General features: G+C 39.3%; 1 protein-coding gene across 1 annotated transcript in view; it reads left to right on the forward strand.

The window, feature by feature from the left end:
- Positions 1 to 4294: 4294 nt before the first annotated feature.
- The window catches only part of MAP3K7 (mitogen-activated protein kinase kinase kinase 7), a 72107-nt gene continuing 50716 nt past the window's right edge, over positions 4295 to 25685 (forward strand). The window contains exons 1-5 of the mRNA XM_052645739.1: positions 4295 to 4414; positions 18284 to 18394; positions 22147 to 22212; positions 22713 to 22758; positions 23852 to 23990. Coding sequence (XP_052501699.1) covers positions 4295 to 4414; positions 18284 to 18394; positions 22147 to 22212; positions 22713 to 22758; positions 23852 to 23990 — 482 coding nt within the window. The remainder of the gene's footprint in view (positions 4415 to 18283; positions 18395 to 22146; positions 22213 to 22712; positions 22759 to 23851; positions 23991 to 25685) is intronic.

Here is a 25685-nt window from a genome sequence, read left to right on the forward strand (position 1 = left end):
TCTTGATTCCAGCTTGTGCTTGATCCAGCCCAGCATTTCTCATGATGTACTCTGCATAGAAGTTAAATAAGCAGGGTGACAATATACAGCCTTGACATACTCCTTTCCCAATGTGGAACCAGCCTGTTGTTCCATGTCCAGTTCTAACTGTTGCTTCTTGACCTGCATACAGATTTCTCAAGAGGCAGGTCAGGTGGTCTGGTATTCCCATCTCTTGAAGAATTTTCCAGTTTATTGTGATCCACACAGTCAAAGGCTTTGACATAGTCAAATAAAAAAGAAATAGATGTTTTTCTGGAACTCTCTTGCTTTTTTGATGGTCCAGCAGATGTTGGCAATTTGATCTCTGGTTCCTCCGCCTTTTCTAAAGCCAGCTTGAACATCTGGAAATTCACAGTTCGTGTATTGTTGAAGCCTGGCTTGGAGAATTTTGAGCATTACTTTACTAGCGTGTGAGATGAGTACAACTGTATAGTAGTTTGAGCATTTTTTGGCATTGCCTTTCTTAGGGATTGGAATGAAAACTGATCTTTTCCAGTCCTGTGGCCACTGCTGAGTTTTTCGCAAATTTGCTGGCATATTGACTGCAGCACTTTCACAGCATCATCTTTCAGGATTTGAAATAGCTCAACTGGAATGCCATCACTTCCACTATCTTTGTTCATAGTGATGATTCCTAAGGCCCTCTTGACTTCACATTCCAGGATGTCTGGTTCTAGGCGAGTGATCACATCATCATGATTATCTGGATCTCTGGAAATTTGTGGAGATGCTATAGACAAGTGACTGAAGTTCACATGACATTGTGAGGTCTAAGCTTCCATCCTTAACTCATGGAAGTTAAAAAAGTTAAAAGGAATATGAAGTCAAAATTCAGGTGAACTGAGACAAATTCCCCTCCCTCAATTCTCTAGATTCAAACTATATTATTTGATTCTTTGATCGCAAATAACAGAAATACAACTTGAATCAGCTTAAATGAAAAAATGGGAATGTACTAGCTCATGAAATTAAAAGACGCTTACTCCTTGGAAGGAAAGTTATGACCAACCTAGATAGCATATTCAAAAGCAGAGACATTACTTTGCCAATAAAGGTCTGTCTAGTAAAGGCTATGGTTTTCCCAGTGGTCATGTATGGATGTGAGAGTTGGACTGTGAAGAAAGCTGAGCACCAAAGAATTGATGCTTTTGAACTGTGGTGTTGGAGAAGACTCTTGAGAGTCCCTTGGACTGCAAGGAGATCCAACCAGTCCATCCTGGGTCTTCAGTCCTGGGTGTTCTTTGGAAGTACTGATGTTGAAGCTGAAACTCCAATATTTTGGCCACCTCATGCAAAGAGTTGACTCATTGGAAAAGACCCTGATTCTGGGAGTGATTGGGGGCAGGAGGAGAAGGGGATGACAGAAGATGAGATGGCTGCATGGCATGACCAACTCAATGGACATGAGTTTGGGTAAACTCGGGGAGGTGGTGATGGACAGGGAGGCCTGGCGTGCTGAGATTCATGGGGTCGCAAAGAGTCGGACATGACTGAGCTACTGAACTGAACTGAACCAGCTCATAAAATCAAATCACAGAATGAGAGAGGTACACTGGACCTTAAGGATGATAAGATCCAGAGTCATAAGCACTGCTGAGAGAGGGGACTTAAAAAAAAAAAGAAAGAAAGAAAAACTGCAAGCAAATAGCATAAGGATTGATTTTAGATTACTATCAACATCAGAAGTCCGAATCTGTGCATAAAATATAGAAGCAGAAATATTAAGGTAGATGTTCAAGATCATGAAGGAGATTCACTTTGAAATGCATCCAACGAAATAAGAAAGATGTACGCATGAGAGGATGCATAAACAGATATGGGATAAAAACAAGTATAGCAAAATGTTAATGATAGCATCCTACCAGTAAGTATGTAGTGGTTTACTGTGAAATTCTTTCAACTTTTCTGTATTTTGATATTTTTTATAACAAAATTTTTGGGGAAAAAAAACCCAAGCAGAACACCATCATGATTATGGTGACTAATCCCTTGTCTGCCTTATTTTAGTTCTAAACTGAAGGTACAGAAAACAGATCACACACTCCATGAAAGTTAGGACTGGTAAAAGTATTCATTCAGCCAAAACATAAAAGAATTATCTCTTCAATTCCCACTTGGTAGCGTTCAGTTTTAAGATCAAAGTGTTAAAGAAAAAGTAAATATGACCTGTGAGTGAAAGGACAAGGTTAAAAGTTGACCATTCTAGTTTGGGAATTTGAGTAAAGAAATGACAGGTAAAAATGGTTATCCCATTAATTTAATATGTTTCCATTTGGTGGTGGTTTTTTGTTTAGTTGCTCAGTCGTGTCCGACTGGAGAAGGAATGGAGAAGGAAATGGCAACCCACTCCAGTATTCTTGCCTGGGAAATCCCATAGGTTGTAGCCTTCCAGACTCCTCTGCCCATGGGACTTCCCAGGCAAGAATACTGGAGTGGGTTGCCATTTCCTTCTCCATTCTATTTGGTTATCAGTGCACTAATTAAGCATCATTTTGTTGTAATACACATAGAAATAAAGCTCTGATTTCTCACTTGGACAACTGAGTAAACAATGGGATCCTTCATGGAGACAGAAAATGCACACAAAGAATATATATGTAGTGGGTGCTAACTTCTGAATTTGTTTTTGGAATCTTAAAGTTCACGTGCTAAGTTATGTCTAAACAGAGATGTCCAGTAGGTCCAGAATTCAGGAAAAATTTGAAAACTGGGAGAGATTGTGAGTTATCATAAAAGTGGTCAATACCCTGGGTAAGATCACCCAGAGATTGCTCTGTGAAAGAAATTATTCTTCCATTCTCTTACCCATTCACCAAATTATCACTGTTATTAACACTACAAATAAAAAAACAACACCCTGTCTTCCAGGAGGTCATAACTTCTTAACTGCCAAATTCAATGACCTATTCGCAATCCCAATGTTGGTTAGCTATTCCTTACTTGAAAAACTCTCCTCCACTAATATTGCCATCACCATTCCCCTCACTTTCTCCTTTCTGACTGTTCCCTTTTTGGTCTCCTACTGAGACAGAACTTGACCTTCACAACGTTTCATTCCTAAACCTTCATCTCTAACTCCAATTTTCCCAATTAGCCTTTAGGTCAAACTGACTGATGTTTAACAGATAGTTTAAAACTAAAAATTGTGTTGACAGTACAACACAGGAAATAATTTTCACCTTGGAAATATACTGAGCTAGGTGCTTGTGAGAATAATTGATTTACTCCCGAGCCTGTCTACTCCTGTCCTGAAAATGGCAACAAAAATATTTAATTTGCAAGGCTACTGTTAATGATAAAATAGGGATACATAAATGTAAAGCACCCAGCACAAAGCACTGCACTCCGACATGTACCAATACATCCTATATGTTCAAATGAACGAAAAATTATGCCAAATCATAAATATCTACCTTACCTAAAATTAACTTCTGTTCGTGAGCCTATATTGTATTATTCAGGTTACATACGCTGGCTCGCTGTGTATTATTTTCTCTAGAATCTCTGACAGCATCAGGGACTGGCTCAAAGTAACAGTAGCAATCGCTTCCCTCCAAACACAAAATACATTTTCCTAGGCTTTTTAAGAAATAGTGCAGTTTAGCTTAGGAGTGAAACTGCATAGTAAGCTTCATCACAAAAACTCAATCCAATACTACCCCGTCCATCTGCAGGTCTCTGACAGAAAAGGGAGCGGGGTCAAAACATACTTCACCCAGCAAGGCTGAAACCGTAGCTTTTATCTTTCCCGCTGGTTCCTAAAGGACCAACCGTACTGAGAGTCCATCGTGCTCTGCGCCACTTCCGTTCGCGCGTTTTAATTACGTCACACTTCAGCTCTCGCGGTATCATCACTTTGCTGAAGGCCCTTAATAAAGGTCTCGCGAAATTTGTCCCTCGGGTCCAAACTAGCCTCTCACCCTCCCCCACTCCAGCCCTCCCCCACCCCACCCCCAACCTGTCCTTCCTTTCTCTGTCTCAGTCACCGAATTCTCCCCTCCCCTCCCTTGATCTCAAGGCCCTCCTTTTGTTTCCGATTTCTGGCCGGAACCGGAAGTTTGGTGGGCGGGGCCGGGCGGCGGAAAACGCTGCTGAGCCGGAGCCGGGACTCGGCTGTGGCCGCTGTCCCTGTCCCTGCCACGGATCGCCGTGGCTCCAGGTTGAAGGTCGGTCCGGAGGCGGGTGGGCGCGGGTCTCCCCCGGACTGTCCGGGCGGCAGCCTTCCCGGGCCCCCCGGGCTCCGCGAGGGATCATGTCTACAGCCTCCGCCGCTTCTTCCTCCTCCTCGTCTTCCGCCGGTGAGATGATCGAAGCCCCCTCCCAAGTCCTCAACTTTGAAGAGATAGACTACAAGGAGATCGAGGTGGAAGAGGTGAGCGAGGCCCGGCACGGAGGCTCGAGCCCTGGCCTGTCCCGGTCTCTGCCTGGTCCTGACTCTTAAGGAGCCTCCCCAACCTTTCTATTTCTTGAGACCCACCCGGGAGTCCCCACACCCCACAGAGACCGGGTATAAAGGGGCTCTCCGCGTTCGGCTGCTCCGGGGTAGCTCTCTTTTTTTCTCCCTTTAGCACTCTTGAGTTTGGATTTAATACTCCGGTGCTTGGAGTTTGGGTCATCTCAAACGGAAAAGGATGAACTGGTGCGATCGTCTGGTCCACCAGTTCTAGAATCTGTAAGTAGTAAAATATATCAAAGACCATTGCCGTTTTGGAGTTTTAGTTCTCCAAAACAGGGTGTTCTTAAGGGTCAAGGATTATATTATGTTCGACTTCTGGCTCAGCATCTGGCACGCAGTGGGTGCTCAATGGATGCTTCGTAAATTAATACATCCACAAGTCTAATAGTTTTTCCAAGTACCGAGTAGCTGTTTCGCCGATTCCATAGAGCAGTAGTCATATTAAATGTTATTTAATAGCCTTCAATTAGACTAATTTAGGCTAATTTCACCAGTAGTAATGTAGACTGGTTTAGGATGAAAAAATGTTTCGAGTAGCATATTCTGAAGAAATAACGATTGATTTCAGTGACAACTAGAATGTGAGATCAAACCAGAAATCGCTGTTATAAAACCCGAATACATCCTTTATTCTGCAATATTTAAAATTATTTTGGAGCAAGGTAACAATGTGCCTTTAGCACGTTGCTTCTTTTCAATGCACAGAGGTTGGTTGTATAGACCATAAAATTTAGAAAACTGAAAGCTATGTATATTTTAAAGACACTTTAGAAAGTATTAAAACTTTGGTTGGAAATAGTATTTATTATTTAGCATTTGTTTATCATTTAAGAAATTTACTAAGTACCCTGCATTACATACACCCACGAGAATCCTGCATGTTCTCAAAGAATTATCTCTACTTTAAAAATTTTAAGTTACTTTTAGACAGTGGTAAGCTAAAAGTAGATAATTATCCTTCGACGAATAATTTTTTTTTTCTATGCATGTTTTGGAAGAATAATGGATTACTTTATTTTTACTTGCTTAAAATAATCTTAAAGATCGCTGAAAACAGCCTCATTTTACAAGATAGTGTAAGTGGGAAGAGCAAAACCTTTGGAGTTAGATGAAGGTTCAGTGTATCAGCTATGCCATTTATTAGCTGCGTGATCTGGAGCAAGTTTCCTGACTAACCTTTTTGAGCTTTAGTTTCCTTAACTATAAAATAATTATAATTTCTACTTCATTTTATTTGTATGAGACTTCATTAGGCAGTACATGCAAAACACCCAACTCAGTGCCTGACACAGATTATTAGGAAACTTGAGTTCCAGAAAGGAACTGTGACCTGCTTTAAGGTCATATGGCTAAAAGAAGGACCCATATTTTGGAAGGGGGGGAGTTTTGTGTGTGTCTTTGTGTGTGTGTGTGTTTTTCTATTGAGACTATGATAAATTCTTTTTTCAGAATTGGATAGTTGATCCCGCTTTCATGGCTAACATTCTTTCTTTTTTAAGAATAAAAATTCGGTGAGTCAGTATAAAAGAATTGCAGTTTTTAAATAAGCATTTACGTCTACTCTGTGGCGAACTGCTTGCTGTGCTTGTAGACTACAAATTGTTATATAATAATAACTTGTACTTCGTGGTCTATCAAATGTTTTCAGAGACTTACATCATCTGATTTTTACAACCTTAGTTTTCCCGCACTGCTTTCTGAAGCATTTTACATTCTTGGTTATGAGACTGTCCTTTAACTACTCTTCCCCCAAAGCTATTTAACTTCCTGTTTGGGTTCTGTTTCCAAAGACCCTTCTTTTAGTTTAGATGATGTTTCAACTATTCTTTAGTAGATTTAGGACATTCCTAAGGAGTAAATTTTTGTTTCTAGATGAAATTTTCTTACGTTAGGTAGTCTTCTAATTTTGTTCTTTTCAGTTTTTATTACTCAGTTTATTTTCATGTTAAAGATTTGAACTTAGACCTTTCTAATGTTAAAACCATTACATAATTTTCATCATATTCTTTATTTTTACATTAAAGCAGTATTACTATATAATCTAGGAAGCACCATGGGCACTCATTATTTCTCAACTTAGATTCTGCTCTCAGCTTAAAATCATGAATAAGAGAAAGATGACTAGAAACAAAAAGTATTTTATATTGCTTTCATTATTTCATATGGTACCAGTATATTGCCTACAAATGAAGAAAATCATATTCTGTTTCTCAAATAACAGTGTAATTGAATCAGCATTATACTGATTCAGTCAGAAACTGTATAAAGAAAAATACTCTGACCATAGGCCAAATATGCACTCATTTCACAGATGCATATTTTTAAGGCATCAGCTGATTTTAATCCTTACATTTCTTATACCATGACTCAGTAATAGTCAGTGTGAAACTTTCTAAATTCAGTTTTGATATCAAATTATGTCAGGTCACAGCATTAGAAACCTATGTAGGTATTTTTTAAATTTTTTAAGTCATTTAGCTTTTATCATTCTGGATCTGACTGAATTATGAGTTATGTATCAGTCCATTGGGGACTAGGTTGCAAGAAGTGATAGAGGCAGTGTGGTGTGGTTAAAATAAAAGTGTACTGGGCTGGGTATTTAGAAAATGTAGATGCCATACTGATTCTGCCATCATGTATTTCAATAACTTTGAGCAAGTAACATGATTTTTCTGAGCTTCTTGATTTCTCATGTAAAAAGAGAGATTGAACAAGATAATTTAAGGTTTCTTCCAGTTCTAAAATGAAATCACACTTACTGTTTCACACTTTTTCTAGCATTTATGCTCTGTTTCCACAGTCAGCTTTAAGGACAGTGATCATGATGAAATGTAGTTTATGACTGCTGCTGCTGCTAAGTCGCTTCAGTTGTGTCCGACTCTGCAACCCCATAGATGGCAGCCCACCAGGCTCCCCCGTCCCTGGGATTCTCCAGGCAAGAACACTGGAGTGGGTTGCCATTTCCTTCTCCAATGCATGAAAGTGAAAAGTGAAAGTGAAGTTGTTAATCCTAATTAAATAGGGCAAACAATACTCCCGGTTTACAGATATTGACAACTAGTCATAGAGTTTGATTTGCCAGAAGCCTTATATCTAAGTACATGGTAGAGCAGGGAATTGAGTTTGAGATTTCACACTCCTGAGTCATTTGCTCTTTCCTCTTGGATTTATAAGGTACCTTTGGTTCTTTCTGAAGTTAGTTTGTAGCCAAACCTTATTGTAAGAATGGGAAACAAAATACCAATTTCATTTATAATAGCTGGTCTCCAGCACCTAATGAACATTCTTTTCTGTGCTAAAATTATGAAAGATGAGTGAAGAATCCTAAGGTTCTCTCCTTAAAAACTTTGACTTATCCTGAGACTAGATTTTCAGAACCATAAATTAAAACTATGAATGTAATGTAAATTATACACTTAAGCAATAATTTGAAAGTAGAGTTTATCACAGAAGGCTCCATTTAGTGGGAAAGATTTTGAAACTAGATTTTGAATAAAGTAAGCATCACAGAGTGGGAAAGATACTAAAATGAACTCTTTGTAGTTGTTCCTCTGCCTCTAATGCTCTTTTCCCTAGAATTTCATTGACCTGTTCTCACCATTCAAGTCCCATTCAAATGGTGGTGCTGGTGGTGGTATATTCGTTAAATCGTGTCCACCTCTTGCGACACAGGGACTGTAGCCTGCCAGGCTCCTCTGTCCGTGGGACTCTCCAGGCAAGAATACTGGAGTAGGTTGCCATTTCCTTCTCCAGTGTTACTTCCTTCGAAAAGCTTTCCCTGAGCAACCTAGATCTTTGTCAGTTCTAATAGCCTTCATGATACTTAGCTGTCACTGAAAGTAGGTATCCCTCAGCAAAGTTTATCCTTATTCACACTTTAAACTCCAATGCCTAGCATCTAAAGGTTTTCTATAAATAGTTGCTGAATGAGTAAATGAAGTTACTGCAGCATAATCATGAGAATTCTAGTGTCCATCTGGTTCTCTTTATGTGAGCTGGTTCTTTTATGTGATTAAACCAGAGGTTAAGATAAGTTAGTGATTTGACTAACACAGTATTTACACTAAAAATAAAATCTGATTCTCTTTGCAAATGTTGATTTCATTGCAATTAATTATACCTAGCAAATAGTTTGGTTTAACCAGGGGTAAAAGATTCTGCAGAGGGTCAGGTGCTATAACAATACAAGCCATGTATTAGTGGGCCTTTACTAAAATGCTAAAAAGACCCTGTTTGGCATGGTCACTTTTTAAAGGGGAGATCCACAGTGTTGACATTAAGAATAACATATGTGCAATGTGCATATAATAATTGGATACTTTATATGTTCTTAGAGACATGCAGAGGTTTTGTTTTAAATTGAAATACAGAAAGAGCTTTGACAGTGTTGTACATTTTGTGATTTTTTAATGTTAAATGTGTGGGAAACTGATAATAGAACCTAACTTATAGTGGCCTGAATAAACTGTCTATAGATTTGTTATTAGTATTAATATTAAGAATATTCAGAATTATTAATAAGTGCTTTCATGTGAATCTTGATTGTTGGTTTCAGGAGAAACCTGTAATTATTATCACAGTGAAGAGGTAGCCACAGTGATAACATTTATAGTGTGCCTTTGTAACTTAAAAGATGGCATGAGCATATTATTTGAAAGAAAGGCCTGTTTAAGGGGTCAGATGTCTTATGGCTGGTTTTAAAAAGTCTGAATAATCAACTTTACTTCTGTGTTATAAAGTCTGTCTTGTCAGCAGGTGGCAGTTCTACTCTGCCACAGTTAATTAATAGATATTGAAGTTCTGAAATAGTTGGAGGCTCCATGTTCTAACTAATAAATGTTCAGATCTATGCTTGTTCTGTCATGTCCCAAATTTCTAGCCAGAGCAATGGCGGCACGGCCAGGGTCCATTCACATAGATCACAGGTCAGGGCCAAAGCAAAATGACAGCTACAGTCATTGAACTAAAAATAACATGAATTGGACACAATTAAGAATTATTTCATAGTAAATTAAGAGTGCAAGGGTGCACACCCTTTTCCATTTAGTTTTCCTTTAGTTAGGTTTTTTTGTTTTTAAAAACCTGACTTGACAAAGGAATGGAGTGTTTGTCCATCTTAAAGAAATTAGTTTTTAAAGGAGTTGCTTTCTTTGAACACATACACCAAATTTTGACTTTGGTATTTTTGCCTTTTAATATTAATTGCATGGAAATATTTTTTTTCTGTCATTTCATATTCTTCTGCTGCACTTTTTTGTATTCAGAAATTAAATTTAAATCTGCTTTCCTACATGAGACTAAAATTGTGGATCCCAAACCATGAGGACTAAACCACGGAGGGAGAGGTACATATAATAAGGGAATTAATCTGAAAACATTTTAATTTAGAAAACAGTCTTATGTTCAGAAGGAAATATTTCGATTTGACTTCCCTTTTAAAACCAGAGTTCTCGCTGCATTCCTTTGTTTTTCTATTTTTATAGATGAGGGATTGTGAAAAATACCTGAAATATTTATTTCTGGGTTCACCATTTTGGATGGATGTGTGCATTGGGGGAGATACTTGTAATTTGGACATGTGCCCTTTTTTACACTCTTGGTGAAAACTGATCTTTGGGGAGAGCTGTCCATTCACAATAATTGTTAATAATAATATGTCAGAGAAGCTTACTCAGATATGAGTACAATCAAAAAAGCATATTTGATTGTGAACTTGAATTAGAAATTTGGTAGTAAGTAAAGAGTGACTTCCTGTCATTGTTTTGTAGTTTAAATATTGGTTTCTTTTATTATTTACCTCAGTTGCCATTGTGTCTCAGTGTGCCATCTGTGCCACTGTCTCCTTCTGATCTACCATGTGTCAAGAACAACAGTGCGTTACTCTCAAGAATTCCCCTTTTCCTTTCTTCCTGCTGAAGATATCATGCCAGTGGTCTGGAAAACTTCCATAGACCGTATCAGCAGTAAGCGAAGGCTCTCTGGTCTGTGTGATGGTTTCCAATGAGGTATTTTGTCTTATTGTTAGTTATGGTTTTAGTATAACCTGATACAGTCATTCTGAAATGTCAGAATCACCTGAAGGGCTTGTTAAAACACAGAATGCTGGACCCGGCCCTCAGACTCAGTAATTCTAGGTGGAAAACTTGAGAATTACATTTTCACAAATTTCCAGGTGATGCAAGTACTTCTGACCCAGAGATTACACTTAGAGAGCCATTGACTTAATGCTCTTGCTGTTTTTATATTTGCTTTCTTTTTGCTGGTTTCTTCTTCCCTTGTGTTCTAAATGTTGAAGTGCTTCAAAGCTCAGATCTGGAACCCCAGTGTTCACGTGCTATTTTTTGGTCACCACACCCAAGGGATTGATTCGAAGTACCAACTAAATGCTAGTGACTCTCCCCAGTTTTTAATATTCTGCCTGGCTTCTTGACTCATGTTTCTCTTTCTTGATATCTCTACTCAGATAACTAAATAGACATCTTAGGCTTTATATGAGTAAATCAGAACTCTGTGCTATTAAAAAAAAAAAAGAAAATCTGCTTGCTTCATCCTTTCTTATCCTTTATTAAACTGTTTCTGAATCTAGACATTATAATTGACTCATGTCTTTTCCTGTCCACCTGTCCTGCCTGCATGCAGATCATCAGCAAGCTCTTTTGACTTTACCTCTAAAACATATGGTTTATGAGACGGTTGGATGGCATCACCGACTCAGTGGACATAAGTTTGAACAAGTTCCAGGAGATAGTGAAGGACAGGAAAGCCTGGCGTGCTGCAGTCCATGGGGTTGCAAAGAGTCAGACACGACTTAGCTACTGAACAACAACTAAAACATATTCCCCTGCTTCCCTGATGACTCAGCAGGTAAAGAATCTGCCAGCAATTCAGGAGTTGCAGGAGACTCAGGTTAGATCCCTGGGTAGGGAAGACCCCCTGGAGTAGTAAATGGTAACCCACTCCAGTGTTCTTGCCTGGGAAATCCCTTGGACAAAGGATCCTGGTGGACTACAGTCCATGGAGTCACAGAGTCGAACATGACTGAGCACAGGAGCACAAAACCAAGCTAAAACATATCCCAGTTCTGCTCATTTTTCTGTACTACCATCAGCCTTGTTCTCAAAGCACTTCTCTCTTGCTTGGGCTGCTTTTACAGCCTTCTGCCTGATCTCTCTCTATATATAAGCTAGCTTCCTTACAGTTCATTCTTCACACAGAGCCAGAATGATTTTTTTTTAAATGTAAAATCCTATCACATTCCTCCTTAAATTCCTCTAATTGCTTCCCATCACACTTAGACTGAGATTCAGACTCCTTTTCATTGTGCCAAGAACCCTCTAGGATCCAGACTTTGTCTGGCTCTCTGGCTTTCTCCTTCCTCACTCTTTCCTTTTCCCACTATGTCCTGCTTTCACCAAACCCTCCAAGTGTTTCTCTAGGTCATCACTGAAATGTCACCTTTCTCAGTAAGGCCTAATTTAAAATTGGAGTGGGAGGAGTGCATGAATGTGTACACACACACACATGCAATTACGTTTCTTTTCTTCTTAGTGCATTTATCATTTTCTTGAAACATTCTTTCTTTTATATATATATAAACCTACGTATACACACATTTTGCTTCCTCTTTGTCTCCCTGCACACAGAGAATATAAGTAGTTAGAACAAGGAGTTTGGTTTAACTTGTTTACTTCTATATCTGGAATATGTAGGATAATGCCGAAACTATAGCTGGGGTTCAAATGTTGAATAGGGATTGTAGGGTTTTTTCCCCCTTTAGGGTCTTTACAATAGTAGTTTCTTCGGTTCATTCCTTGTGTCATTCAAATATGAAATTAGTCCATGGGGTCGCTGAGAGTTGGACACGACTCAGTGACTTCACTTTCACGCCTCCCAGAAGGAAATGGCAACCCACTCCAGTGTTCTTGCCTGGAGAATCCCAGGAACGGCGGAGCCTGGTGGGCTGCCGTCTCTGGGGTCACATGGAGTCAGACACGACTGAAGCAACTTAGCAGCAGCAGCAGCAGCAACCTCCTCAGATGCCGTTTATACTATCCAGCCATAAATTTCCACATAAGTTTGTCCCATTATTCAACTTTTTCTTTTTATCCATGGCAGTTTTTTATAAGCTGTTACTTATCTTATTCATCTTTTTATCTCACATGCTTGCGAGCTCAGTCATGTCTGACTCTTTGCAACCCAAAGAGTAGGCTGTAGCCCACCAGGCTCCTCTATCCATGGGATTCTGCAGGCAAGAATACCAGAGTGGGTTGTCATTTCCTCCTCTAGGGGATGTTCCTGACCCAGGGATCAAACCTGCATCTCCTGCGCCTCCTTCATTTTCAGGCAGATTCTTTGCCACTTGAGCCACATGGAAAGCCCCATCTTTTTGTCTGTTGACTGTCTTTTCTTTCTTCTCCCTATCCCCCACTTAAATTGAAAGTACATTTAATGTGGATCTAGGCCTTTGTCTTATTTATGGTTTATCTCTTGTATCCCAGATGGTAGCTGAATATAGTAGACATTCAAGAAATATTGGTTTAAGGAATAAATGCAGTTCATTGTTCTGTTGGCTTTAGCTTCACTTCACCTTTTGAAAGCGGGAGACCTTACCCATTTCTCCCCACCTGCTAACTGGACCCTCCCCTTTGGCTTTCATTGATCCTCTGAGATGCAGCTGAGCTCTGCATTTAGCTTCCTGTATTTTGAGCTGTCTGCCATCCAACAGCCTCCTTCCTGCAGTCAGAAGACACTTCAGTGTTCAGTTATCCTTTTTCTCTCTTGGCAGGAGTTTTTCTGTTCTGTCAAGGCTGAAAGAATGGGGGGGCCTCCCTCTGACTGTCTCCTTTACCACACCTAACTTATTTGCAGCTTCCCATGTTGGCAGAGCCTGTCCTGTGAGGCTGCTTTCTCCTACAGATCTCAGTGAGAAGTTGAGGGGGAGGGGGCATGGAAATAAGTCTTCTCTACCCTTGAATCCCTAAGTCTGTCCTGAAAGCCACCATCATAGACTCTCATCTCTGGCCCTTTTCAGCTGGGAAGTGTTTGTGTGTGTGTGTGTTATTGTTTTGTCTTGAATTTCTTCTCTACCTCACTTTCAAGCCTTGAAGGCAGGAATCAGTTCTTTATATATTTTTTCTTTTACCCCTAATATTTATGCCATTTGAAAAGATGGGAAGTCACATTTTGATTCTGTGATATGGTGATTTACAAGAAATATGAAAAGAATCCACGTGCAATGCCAGAAACCCTGGTTTGATTCCTGGGTCGGGAAGTTGCCCTGGAGAAGGGATAGGCTACCCACTCCAGTATTCTTGGGCTTTCCTGATGGCTCAGACGGTAAAGGACCCATCTGCCATGCGGCATCCCTGGGTTGGGAAGATCCCCTGGAGGAGGGCATGGGAACCCACTCCAGTATTCCTGCCTAGAGAATCCCCATGGACAGAGGAGCCTGGCAGGCCGCAGCCCATGGCGTCACAGAGCTGGACATGACTGAGAGACTCAGCACACATGTACTTGGTCATTCAGATGACCAAAATATTTCTTAAATATATTTGGTCTTTGTCTGCAGTTTCTGGCTCACAGCTCCCAAAACCCTCTGAATTTTGTAAGTGCTGAGAGATAAAGATGTCCTGAGGTTAATTTTGGACCACACCTAAGAACAGGGCTGCTTGCCAGGAGAACTGACAATGTGATTAGGGGGTTGGAACTTTCAACCCCACCCCTCTGACCTCTGGGGAGGGAGAAGGGCTGGAGGTTTAATCAATCAGCAGTGGCCAGCAGCTTAATCATTCACGTCCATTTAATGAAGCTCCACATAAACCCAGAAGGACGGGTTTCAGAGAGCTTCCAGGTTGGTGAACACATGGGCACAGAGAGGGCATAGAAGCCTTTGGTGGGAGAGAGGGAGGGTACAACACAGTCTCGCAGAACCGAGCCCTTAACCTGTGGGATCTGATGCTCTCTCCAGGTGGATGATGTCAGAATTGAACTCAGTGGTAGGCTGTCCAGCTGGTATCTGAGGAGTGCTTGAAAGTGTGGGGAAATCCCCCTCCACACACTGGAATTTAGTAATCAGAATCATTACATACACAGAAATATAATTCATTAAGCACTGATTCTGTGCCTCTGAAGGAGAAGGCGATGGCACCCCACTCCAGTACTCTTGCCTGGAGAATCCTATGGATGGAGGAGCCTGGTAGGCTGTAGTCCATGGGGTCGCTAAGAGTCAGACACTTACTGAGTGACTTCCCTTTCACTTTTCACTTTCATGCTTTGGAGAAGGAAATGGCAACCCACTCCAGTGTTCTTGCCTGGAGAATCCCAGGGATGGCGGAGCCTGGTGGACTGCCGTCTATGGGGTCGCAGAGTCAGACACGACTGAAGCGACTTAGCAGCAGCAGCAGCAGCTGTGCCTCTGACCGTTGAATTATTACAGTTATTTTTTCTGTTATGTATTTCAGTTTACCTGTACAACCTCAGGCATCTTGGACTTTATTTAATCATTTTAGATCTGTTGTTTCACCATACACGTGAAATATCACATGGCCCTGATGCACGCAGAGGCTTCTTAATAAGTTCATGGACTCTTATCTTACATGAAATGCCTGTTTTATATTTCAGAGTGTTTCCAAAAAATTGCTTTTGTAAATGAGAGGGAGAAAGTTTATCATGTCCTTAGTTGCCCACATTGTGTTCTCATGGTTTTAAGTTGCAGGCTCAGGTTGGCCATCATCTCAGCACTAGGTGGCACTTGAGCATCACAGTGAGTCGTGCACACCTTACACAGTTTTTGCAACAGATGCATGATACACAGATGTAATGTTTGAAATCCCTGTGTGGGCATTCTTGAGAATAGCAAAATGAAACAAGAGACTTGCTGAGTACCAGTTGCTTTGAGGTATCTGTAAATACATGAAAAGGGAAAGAAAAGGGAAATTACTATCCACTAAGTCCTGTCTGACTCTTTTGTGACCCCATGGACTGTTGCCTGCCAGGCTCCTCTGTCCCTGGAATTCTCCAGGCAAGAATACTTGATTGGTTAGCTATTCTCTTATGAAGCCATTCCTTCAGGAATTTTCCTGACCCAGGGACTGAACCCACGTCTCCTGCATTGGAGGCAGATTCTTTACTGTCTGAGCCACCAGTATCAGTATCAGTTCAGTTGCTCAGTAGTGTCCAACTCTTTGCGAGTCAGACCTGAGCCACCATTTATAAATACATAGTTGGAGAATGTATAAAATTACTTCCCAATCGTTATTCATAGTACTGTTAACAGATAGACTGGTCTCTCCATCCTTTCTTTCTTGACCTGATATTGTCATAATGTTGAAATTCATTTTAGGTGTGCTGTTCATTGTGGTTAATTTGAAAGAAATAAGTAGTATAACTCCTCAAACTTACTCATACCCAACTCCAAGCATTTATTATTCTTTTGTGGTGTATAAGAAAATGTCTGATTTTGACTTATGAACCCTATAGATAATATGCTGAAGAAAATGTAAACATCTCCCTTTTACTGTTGAGAAAACAGAATCTCAAAGACATTAATTTGCCCAGTATTGGTCGCTAGCAGGCAGACAGAGTCTATATTTAAACACAAGTCTGTTGGGTTTCAGATCCTAGGTGTGCTCTTGCCATTATTCCAGTGGTACCAGGTTTAGCCAATCACTGTTCATGTTAAAGTAACTGGATGCAAAGTTCAAATAAGTGACATTGACTCCTTTCCCTATGAGAGGTATGGAGGAGGGCCAGAGCCTAATTAGCAGGGGGTCCCTGAGCACCAAGGGCCAGGAATGGAAAAAGAAAAGTCGCCAGAATCAAGACAACTCAGTTTCCTTTAGGCTGATGGCATACAGGCTTCCCAGGTGGCTTGGTGGTAAAGAATTCACCTGCCAAGCAGGAACGCAGGTTTGATCCCTGGGTTGAGAAGATCCCCTGGAGGAGGTCATGGCAACCCACTCCAGGCTTGCCTGGAAAATCCCATAACAGAGGAGCCTGGTGGGCACCAGTCCACAGGGTCACAGACGAGTCAGACACAACTTACAGCCTAAACAACAATGACATCAAAGGTTGAATATAAAGTGAATTGTTTATAATATGTTTCAAATCCTGGCTCCTCTGACTCTGTGATCTTGGGCAACTTGGCAACTGTGTGACTCAGTTTACTTACTTTTAAAATGGAGGAGGATTAAATATGTTAATGCACTAAAGCACATAGACTAGTACTTGGCACATGGTAGGCATTCACTGAATGTTAACTGTTTGGGTAGTTTTATACATTAAGCAGCATGAGAAATGTCCATACTGCTTTGTGTAATGTTTGAAGTGGAATTTGAGTTATGGCTAGAGTGGCCATCCATTTCAGCTTACAACTAACTATCCTGGTATTTACTAGCACCTGTTTCTCACTCTGGAAAGAGTACCTGTTCATGTAAGTTTGCCTAAAGTGAAGACTTCCTCCAAGAGATGTAACTGCTCCTTTCTGACACATGATACAGATTTGCATGCGTGCATGCGCAGTCACTTCAGTTGTAGCTTACCGTTCGTGACCTCATGACCTGCCTGGCTTCTCTGTCCATGGGATTCTCCAGGCAAGACTACTGGAGTGGGTTGCCATTTCCTTCTCAGCTCAGTGCTTACTACATAGAAAGTACATCATTGGTGAGAGCTGTAGATTTTTCCCTTAAGGAAGTACTTAGATCCTTTGGAATTTGAAAGATTGAAGTAAGTGGCACATAACTAAGGTCATTTTCAGTGGTAAAAGACTTATTTTATTCTAATAAGTATCAAAAGCTATTCTTTTGTTATTGTTTTAATATAATGGTGAATTTCAAGCATCAGTAAAAGTAGAGTAGCTTGAGAGAGGAATGAACTCGAGAGCTACCTGTCAGCTTCAACAATAATACAACATATGGTCGGTTTTTATTTTGTAACTTTAAAAAGTAACTTTAATGAGATATATTTTACATATCACAAAATTTAGCCATTTAAAGTGTACAGTGATTTTTACAATTTACTAAGTTGTGCAAACATCACCAGAAATCTGTTTGCAAACATTTTCATTGCCTTGGTAGGATTCCTCCTACCCATTTACAGTTACTCCCAGTTTCCACTCTCAGCCCCAAATGACGACTGATCCACTTTTTACCCCTAAAGGTTGCCTTTTGCAGACATTGCATATGACTGGAGTCATACAGCGTGTGGTCTCTCGTGTCTGTCGTTTGAGCTTAGTAAGGTTCATCCGTGTTGTAGCATGTATCAGTAGTTTATTCCTTTTTCTTGACGAATAACATTCCAGTGTATAATATGCCGTGTTTTGTCCGTCCTTCACATTGGCCAGTCTTTTATCATCTACATTTTTATCCTTTCCCCTCTACTCCCTACCCCACTGAACTATTTAAAAGCTGTTTTTAATTTCATAAATATAAGAGCTTAAAACATTGATTACGTTTCTGCTGTCTATTTTTGTTTTTCCAAACCATCTTCTCTGTATCTTCTCATTCATCTTGCCTGTTTTAATTTGTTTTCTGTCTTTAAGAGTCCTTTTTTTTAGTTTTGGTTTTGAGAATGAAGAGGTGTCTAGAGCATAAACTTTAAAAGATAGAGACAGTGCCTTTCATTGTCTCCTTGTTTTAACGAAAATTCATACTGGCTCTGTGGCAAATCCAGATCGTGATGATTTCTGAAATCTTTTAACCTTTCAGGTTTGCTTCAGCATTATATGTGGGCTGGATCTATTTGTTTCTGATTCTCATGGGGTTTTTTTTTGGTTTGCTTTTAACTCAGGTTGTTGGAAGAGGAGCTTTTGGAGTAGTATGCAAAGCCAAGTGGAGAGCAAAAGATGTTGCCATTAAACAAATAGAAAGTGAATCTGAGAGGAAAGCTTTTATTGTAGAGGTAAGTTGAAATGTCATTTCTGTTGTGTAGTTCTTTACCTAAGATACTCTGTGAATTTGGTATTTGTGAAAAACAAAGTGTTTCTCAATTGTCATTTCTCTGTGTTCTTAAACATCAGCAATTTAGTTGAACTAAAGGGAATGCCGTAGGAACATATTTTCATTCATACTCTTAGTTCTGATTAAAGATTAGAAGATTTAGCTGCATAAATGAATTCATCCCTGAATTAAAATACAGTCTCTTCCATGTAATTCAGATCTATTTCAAGGCATAGAATTTAAATTTTAAAATAGAAAAGAAATGGTAATCTCTCCCATTATCTAAAGTTAAGAAGGGAAATTTTATGCATTCATTTTTGACTGAATGTTTTAAGAAATTCGAATGAGATTATTTTAAGGAAAAATTATGTCAAATTGGCTTTTCTCATTTAGCATGAAAATTTATAGCTGTTCTCCTACAGATTTGATGATGGAGAATTCAATAATCATGAGATTATTTATTATCAGGTTCATTCTTTTATGCTGTTTTATATATTAGATTACAGTATTTGAATAAGTCAGTGATTTTATAACTTTTTAACGTCATTGGCCAACAAAAGTGGTCTTTACCTTATAAACTTTCTGAATTTTTATCTGTGATTTTATTTAATTATAATGTCAAAATATACTTCCTGATATTTTTAAATGCATAACATGAAGTAGATTTTTGTAAGTTAGTTGAATGAATTGAGAGATACTGATGAATGGTTTGATGTCATCATGAGGAAAAATGATCTGTAGTCCAGCAGTCTGGCTTTATCTTGCCTTATTCAGTTTTTGTTTATGGTTTAAATGAGGATATTGATCAGATACTGTTGTATTGGCAGTTTCCTAAAACTAGATAAAATCATATGTATTAAAGTCTAGGAATCCAGTCAAAAAGATGATAATAGCTTGGAGAAAAAATTTTTCATCAAAGTTATAGATATACATAATTTAAATTGTTGAATGGTTCTCCATGTATTTTTATTAAAAATCCCGTGTATCTCCTCCTATCAAGTTTTCTCCTTCTCAGAGGCAACTACGTTGAGCTCATCCTTAGTTTTGTTTGATGTCCCTCAATCCAGACTCACACCTTCTCTATATTTCTATCTCTGTGTTTATCTCTGCATTAAATATATATCTATATTTAGAGAAGATATTATTATACCTTCTCTAAAGAATCAACTTTTAATCTTTTTTTTTTTTTAACTTTACAATATTGTATTGGTTTTGCCATACATCAACATGAATCCTCCACAGGTGTACACATGTTCCCCATCCTGAAACCCCCTCCCACCTCCCTCCCCATACCATCCCGCTGGGTCATCCCAGTGCACCAGCCCCAAGCATCCTGTATCATACATCGAACCTGGACTGGCGATTCATTTCATATATAATATTATACCTGTTTCAACGCCATTCCCCCAAATCATCCCACCCTCTCTCTCTCCCACAGAGTCCAAAAGACTGTTCTATACATCTGTGTCTCTTTTGCTATCTTGCATACAGGGTTATCGTTACCATCTTTCTAAGTTCCATATATATGTGTTAGTATACTGTATTGGTGTTTTTCTTTCTGGCTTACTTCACTCTGTATAATAGGCTCCAGTTTCATCCACCTCATTAGAACTGATTCCAATGTATTCTTTTTAATGGCTGAGTAATACTCCATTGTGTATATGTACCACAGCTTTCTTACCCATTCGTCTGCTGATAGACATCTAGGTTGCTTCCATGTCCTGGCTATTATAAACAGTGCTGCAATGAACATTGGGGTACACGTGTCTCTTTCAGTTCTGGTTTCCGTGATGTGTATGCCCAGCAGTGGGATTGCTGGGTCTAATGGCAGTTCTATTTCCAGTTTTTTAAGGAGTCTTCACACTGTTTTCCATAGAGGCTATCCTAGTTTGCATTCCCACCAACAGTGTAAGAGGGTTCCCTTTTCTCCACATCCTCTCCAGCATTTATTGCTTAACCTCTAATCTTTGGGACAATAAAGAGGCTTTCACTAGCTGTTTGAAGACAGGGAAGGAGGGAATCTTTGGCCTAATTTTAAGCAATTTCTCTGCCCTTTTATTAGTAATCGCTTATGTGAATAGCTACCTGGTACTGTCACCACTCCCCAACCTTTCGGAGGTTTTAGAGTTAAATCTGGTTGCTTCTCACTTTTTCTCATTTGCTTTTAGATCTGTAGTGTCAGTTATTGCTACTCATTTGCTTTCCAACTTCCAAAAATGTGTGCTGTTTTCTCATATCACATTTTCTTCATCTTTCTGAGTTTGTCTTGAAAAAAAGTACCTTTCCCCTTTTGGTAGTATTTGATGGGGGAGCAAGAGTAAATGCTTGAACAATCTGCTGTCTAAAGCTCAGTACTTCAGAATCTTAACAAGGTGAAATATAATAAATAGTGATATTAAGTCTCTTAGGATTAAAAATCTAGAAATGTTGGCTGTAGAAAAGTTCAGCTTTCTAGTAGCATGTGGCAAAAAGGTTTACCTTTGGGCTTCATATGAGCCAGCAGTATTATGCAGATAATAGAGAAGGAGACGGAGAAGGCAATGGTACCCGACTCCAGTACTCTTGCCTGGAAAATCCCATGGACGGAGGAGCCTGGTGGGCTGCAGTCCATGGGGTCACTAAGAGTCGGACACGACTGAGCGACTTCACTTTCACTTTTCACTTTCATGCTTTGGAGAAGGAAAGGCCACCCACTCCAGTGTTCTTGCCTGGAGAATCCCAGGGACAGGGGAGCCTGGTGGGCTGCCGTCTGTGGTGTCGCACAGAGTCAGACTGAAGTGACTTAGCAAGAGAAGGAGAGGAAGAAGAAAGGGGAAAAAGCAGAAAAGGGGGAGAAGAAAGAGTAGGGAGCAGTTGGGGGGATATGTTAATATTAATTTGAGATAAAGAGCAAGAGAAATGAGTACAGCCAAACCACTCACGGATCTCACTATGAATCATTGGATTGGATTTGATTGGATAAAACTGAAAGTACGGAAACCAGTTAGAAGGAGGCTGTAGTAATTACTACATTGGTTCAGATTGGAATTGCTAAGGCAAAGGCAGTTGTAATGGGAACTGAGAAGAGGGAATTAACTCAGGAGATAGGAGGTGGAGGGAAAAGAATGCAAGAGTGCAGATTTTAAGTCAGACAGACCAAAATTCATAGCTCTAGGGTATTTAGCGACTCATTTAACCTACTCTGAGCCTTATCTTCAGGGTACCTCATCTTTAAAATGAAAGTGATAATACCTGCCTTGCAAAGTTGTGAGGATTATACAGTATCTGTGAAGTGCCTCCCAGTGCCCAGCATAGAGTAGATAGAGTATTCCTTCAACCATAGCTATGAAGATGAAGGTGCTGATGATACGGCTTCCTCTGGTTTGGATAACTCAGCTCAGTGCCATCTCAGGGATGGCCTTCTGACATTTCTTGGCAAACTTAATTGCTTCTTATTGTACTCACGCCTTGTTCATAACTCCTGTTATAGCACTTTGCATGTTGCTTTAATTATTAGTGTATGTATCTCTCCCACAACTAAACTGTGAGAACTCCAGGGCAGGGATTCTGTACCATTGTAGGCAGGTGCTTATGATCACGGTGCCTGCTACATAGGAAACAGTGACTGTTGAATGATTAAACTAATGTTTTGTACAACCTTAAGACTTGAATGATACTGTGAGATCACTTCCTCAAAAGTTAGGACTTTTCGAAAGAAACCTTTTTTTGTTACAGCTTCGACAGTTATCGCGTGTGAACCATCCTAACATCGTAAAGCTATATGGAGCCTGCTTGAATCCAGTAAGTTTGTCATTTTTTCATTTTACTCTGTCTGTGAGAAAAGACATGGCAAATACATGCAGCTGTATAGTTTATGAAGCTGTTTTGATCTGGCATATTATTTCTAAAACAACAAAAAAAATCATACTGTGTGTGCTTCTAATCTATTAGCAACACAGTATAAGGGAAGAGTTATCTTGGGTGGTCTTATCCAGTAACCTCTTCTTCTTTGGAGATTCAAAATAACCTGTGATAGCCTCTGTTCATTTGCACTGGAAAAAATCCGCAAAGGTCTTGTGATTATGTTTTTATATACATCTTCACTCTTAGACAGTGGGCCTCTAGAAGACAAGGTCTTAGATCACAGATACCTTTTTTTTTCCTCTAGTGCTATTCAGATACTGGGGACCAAAAGAATGATTTTTAAATGCATTTATAAAATCAAAGCTCGATCTAAGTTGTCTCTCAAGTTCCCTAGGATGCTGTAGCTCTGTGGTTATTCTGACATATGTTTCCTTCAGGTGTGTCTTGTAATGGAATATGCTGAAGGGGGCTCCTTGTATAATGGTGAGTGTCATTAGACCTGTCTTTATTAGAGTAAAATAATTGAAAAGCTTTTAATACAAACTGTAAGTTACTTAATGTTCTTCACAATTTATCCTCAGAGTCCCAAAAGGAGATAGTTAAGAAAAGAAATCTGCCAAAGATTAAAAATCTGCTAAAGACAAGAGGCTACAACATTAGTATGTGAAATTTAGACGTCTAAGTATAGTAATCTTTTAAATTGATGGTACTCTTCATAATGTTAAAAGCATTACTTGCTTTTTAAATAGATTTTAAAGTATCTTCATACTTAACAACCTTTTCTTTTTGCCGTGTCTTAGCTTTCAGTCTCCTCATTTTAGAACTTTTTAGCTACACATCCTTATTCTGCTTTATTTTGCTTTTTTTTACCCCAAAAAGTAAATTTGTGAAAATGTTCACTTTATGGAACATTTCAGTAACAATGAAAGGAAACTGTATTATTTAGTTCCCTTTATAGAACAGAGCTAATCCGTTTAGTTAGCTGTGTAGAACAGAGCTGTTTCACGCTAAGAAACACCAACCATCTATATAGTCTCTTGTCATACCATTTTCGTAACATGTAGCGTTTTATGTAGCTGTGTCTCCTGCTCATGTGTTTGTCATTGTTACTGGCTGTCTAATACTTCTGTGTTTTATTTTGAATTACTTCTCGTTTTTAGCTGTTATAGAAAGCATAATTGTAAACATTTCAGTGCACATCATTTTGTTTTCTTCTATACTGTTTGTTTGTAGCTCTCTAAAAGTACAGTATGCTATCAGATGCTTGTAATTTATATTATTGCGTGCAAGACTGCATCTATTGAGATTAAAAAATGTGGTAATATATATTAATTGTATTTGAATCTACGTATAACATTTAATAGATATCCTATTAAATGTTAGGTACTTATGTGGTAGTTACCCATTTGAAATCATTAGCTGTTTCTATCTTTTTATTTAGAAAAGAAGGAAAAGCATGAGCGTTGGGAGCCTGTGTAGGAGAATACCCGGTCATGTGTTCTGACAGTGCTGGTATTCACCTTGTGTCTTGTTATATGCAATAAAGTTCTTTTTAGTTTGTGCCTTTCTCTTGCAGTGCTGCATGGTGCCGAGCCATTGCCATATTACACCGCTGCCCACGCAATGAGCTGGTGTTTACAGTGTTCCCAAGGAGTGGCCTATCTTCACAGCATGCAGCCCAAAGCTCTAATTCACAGGGACCTGAAACCACCAAAGTAAGTTCTAATCATGTGGTCTCTCTCTCAGCACCCCCCACCCGTTCCTGAATTTAAGCTGGTCATTGCACATCAGTTTTTCTTTTCTCTTCCCTTTTAGCTTGCTGAAGAATGTTTATTTTTATTCTTTTAACATTGTTTATTTTTAACACACCTCCATCATTTAGCCATCTAAACGTGCATTTTAGAACGTTGTCTTCAGTGTCATTTTTATTTTAGTGGCATTTTTATTTTTAATAACTTCTGCCTTAGATGAGCGTACTTCTAGAATCTGTTAGTCTGTGCGTCCTGTTTTGTGCCCACAGTATATATTGGTTTCCCTGAACAGTTCATGAGAGCAGAGACAAGCCTGTTTTGTTCCCCATTGTATCCCTAATAAGCACAATGTCCACACATAGTCAACATTCCACCAAACTACACAGGGTGGTTATTATTTGCATTTTCAGAAAAAGGCAAAGGGCATTGCTGGCACATCTGAGTAGAAACTGAAAATACTCTGGATTTCTTTATATTGTGGATCCTGGGACTTTGAAAAAACCTCAAAATTCCTTAAATAAGTATTTTTAAAGGCTAAAACTTCAGAGATTCCCCTCGCCCCAGGGGTACTCGAGTTAAAGAAACATACATATTTCTGTCCCAATTTCTCTCTAATTTTTCTCTTTTCTATCCACCTGTGACAAAAATTCCCCCTGTGCCCTTTCTCCTCTACTGCTAGCCATCACATGGGTTCTCAGATAAGAGGTTTCCCCTAGGAAACCAGTCAGAAGTATTCCATTCTCTTGACAGTGATTTAAGCATCAAAGTATCCCTTCCAGGTAGGACTTCTCACTCTCCTTTCTAATCTGATGCACTCTACATAGGTTTCTACTCTTGGAATCTCCATTCTCACGAGTGTACCTTATTTCCACCTCCAGGCTTAAACTGATATCTCATTCCCTGGGTCCTTGGTCAAATAATGTTTAAGTCCCAGGTTTATGATACTTCTTTTTAACTTGACTCCCAAGATTGTTGTTGTAGCTACCTATCTTGGCTAGTAAAGAAGAAAGCAGCTTTTTTGGTCCCTGTTTTGGGAGATTGTGCTCTCCTTTCCCCCCCTCCCCAGATTCACACAGAGTTGAATTAGCAAAGCAAATTTGTGAAAATATAGCTCTTACCCAGGAACAATGAGGTATGAAGGTATTATGCCTTCATGATGCAAGTATAACGCATGAAGCATCGTTTTCCTAGAGGAGCCAGAACCCATTAGATGCAACACCTGTCTGCACTGGGGCATATTTGGCTTTGAAATGACTAATGAGTTATTAAACAATATACTTTAAAATAATCTCACAAGAGATGTTTTTTAACATCTTTTAGATTCCATAATTACACAGCCTAAACATCTATTTCCATTCTCCATTCAACCACACCCTGTAAATCCATAAATTTCAGGTTTATTTAACCAACCTATTTAGACAGACCAGATATGTCTTACCAACATCATCTGCAGCTAGGGACTCTCGTTTTGCTAATAAATACCATTAACATATTTACAAGAGATATAGTCTAGGTCATTCATTCCTCTCAGGCATTCTTACCGTTGGACTCATGGTGTAGTGTTGAAAATTGCCTGTGGGGCACCCTGTATACAAATTGGGCTTTATCATTGAATTTATTTTTTAGAAGGTACTGGGGAAAAGGAAACTCTTTGGAATG

This window comes from Budorcas taxicolor, chromosome 9 (genome assembly GCF_023091745.1).
Source record: "Budorcas taxicolor isolate Tak-1 chromosome 9, Takin1.1, whole genome shotgun sequence".
Lineage (NCBI taxonomy): Eukaryota > Metazoa > Chordata > Mammalia > Artiodactyla > Bovidae > Budorcas > Budorcas taxicolor.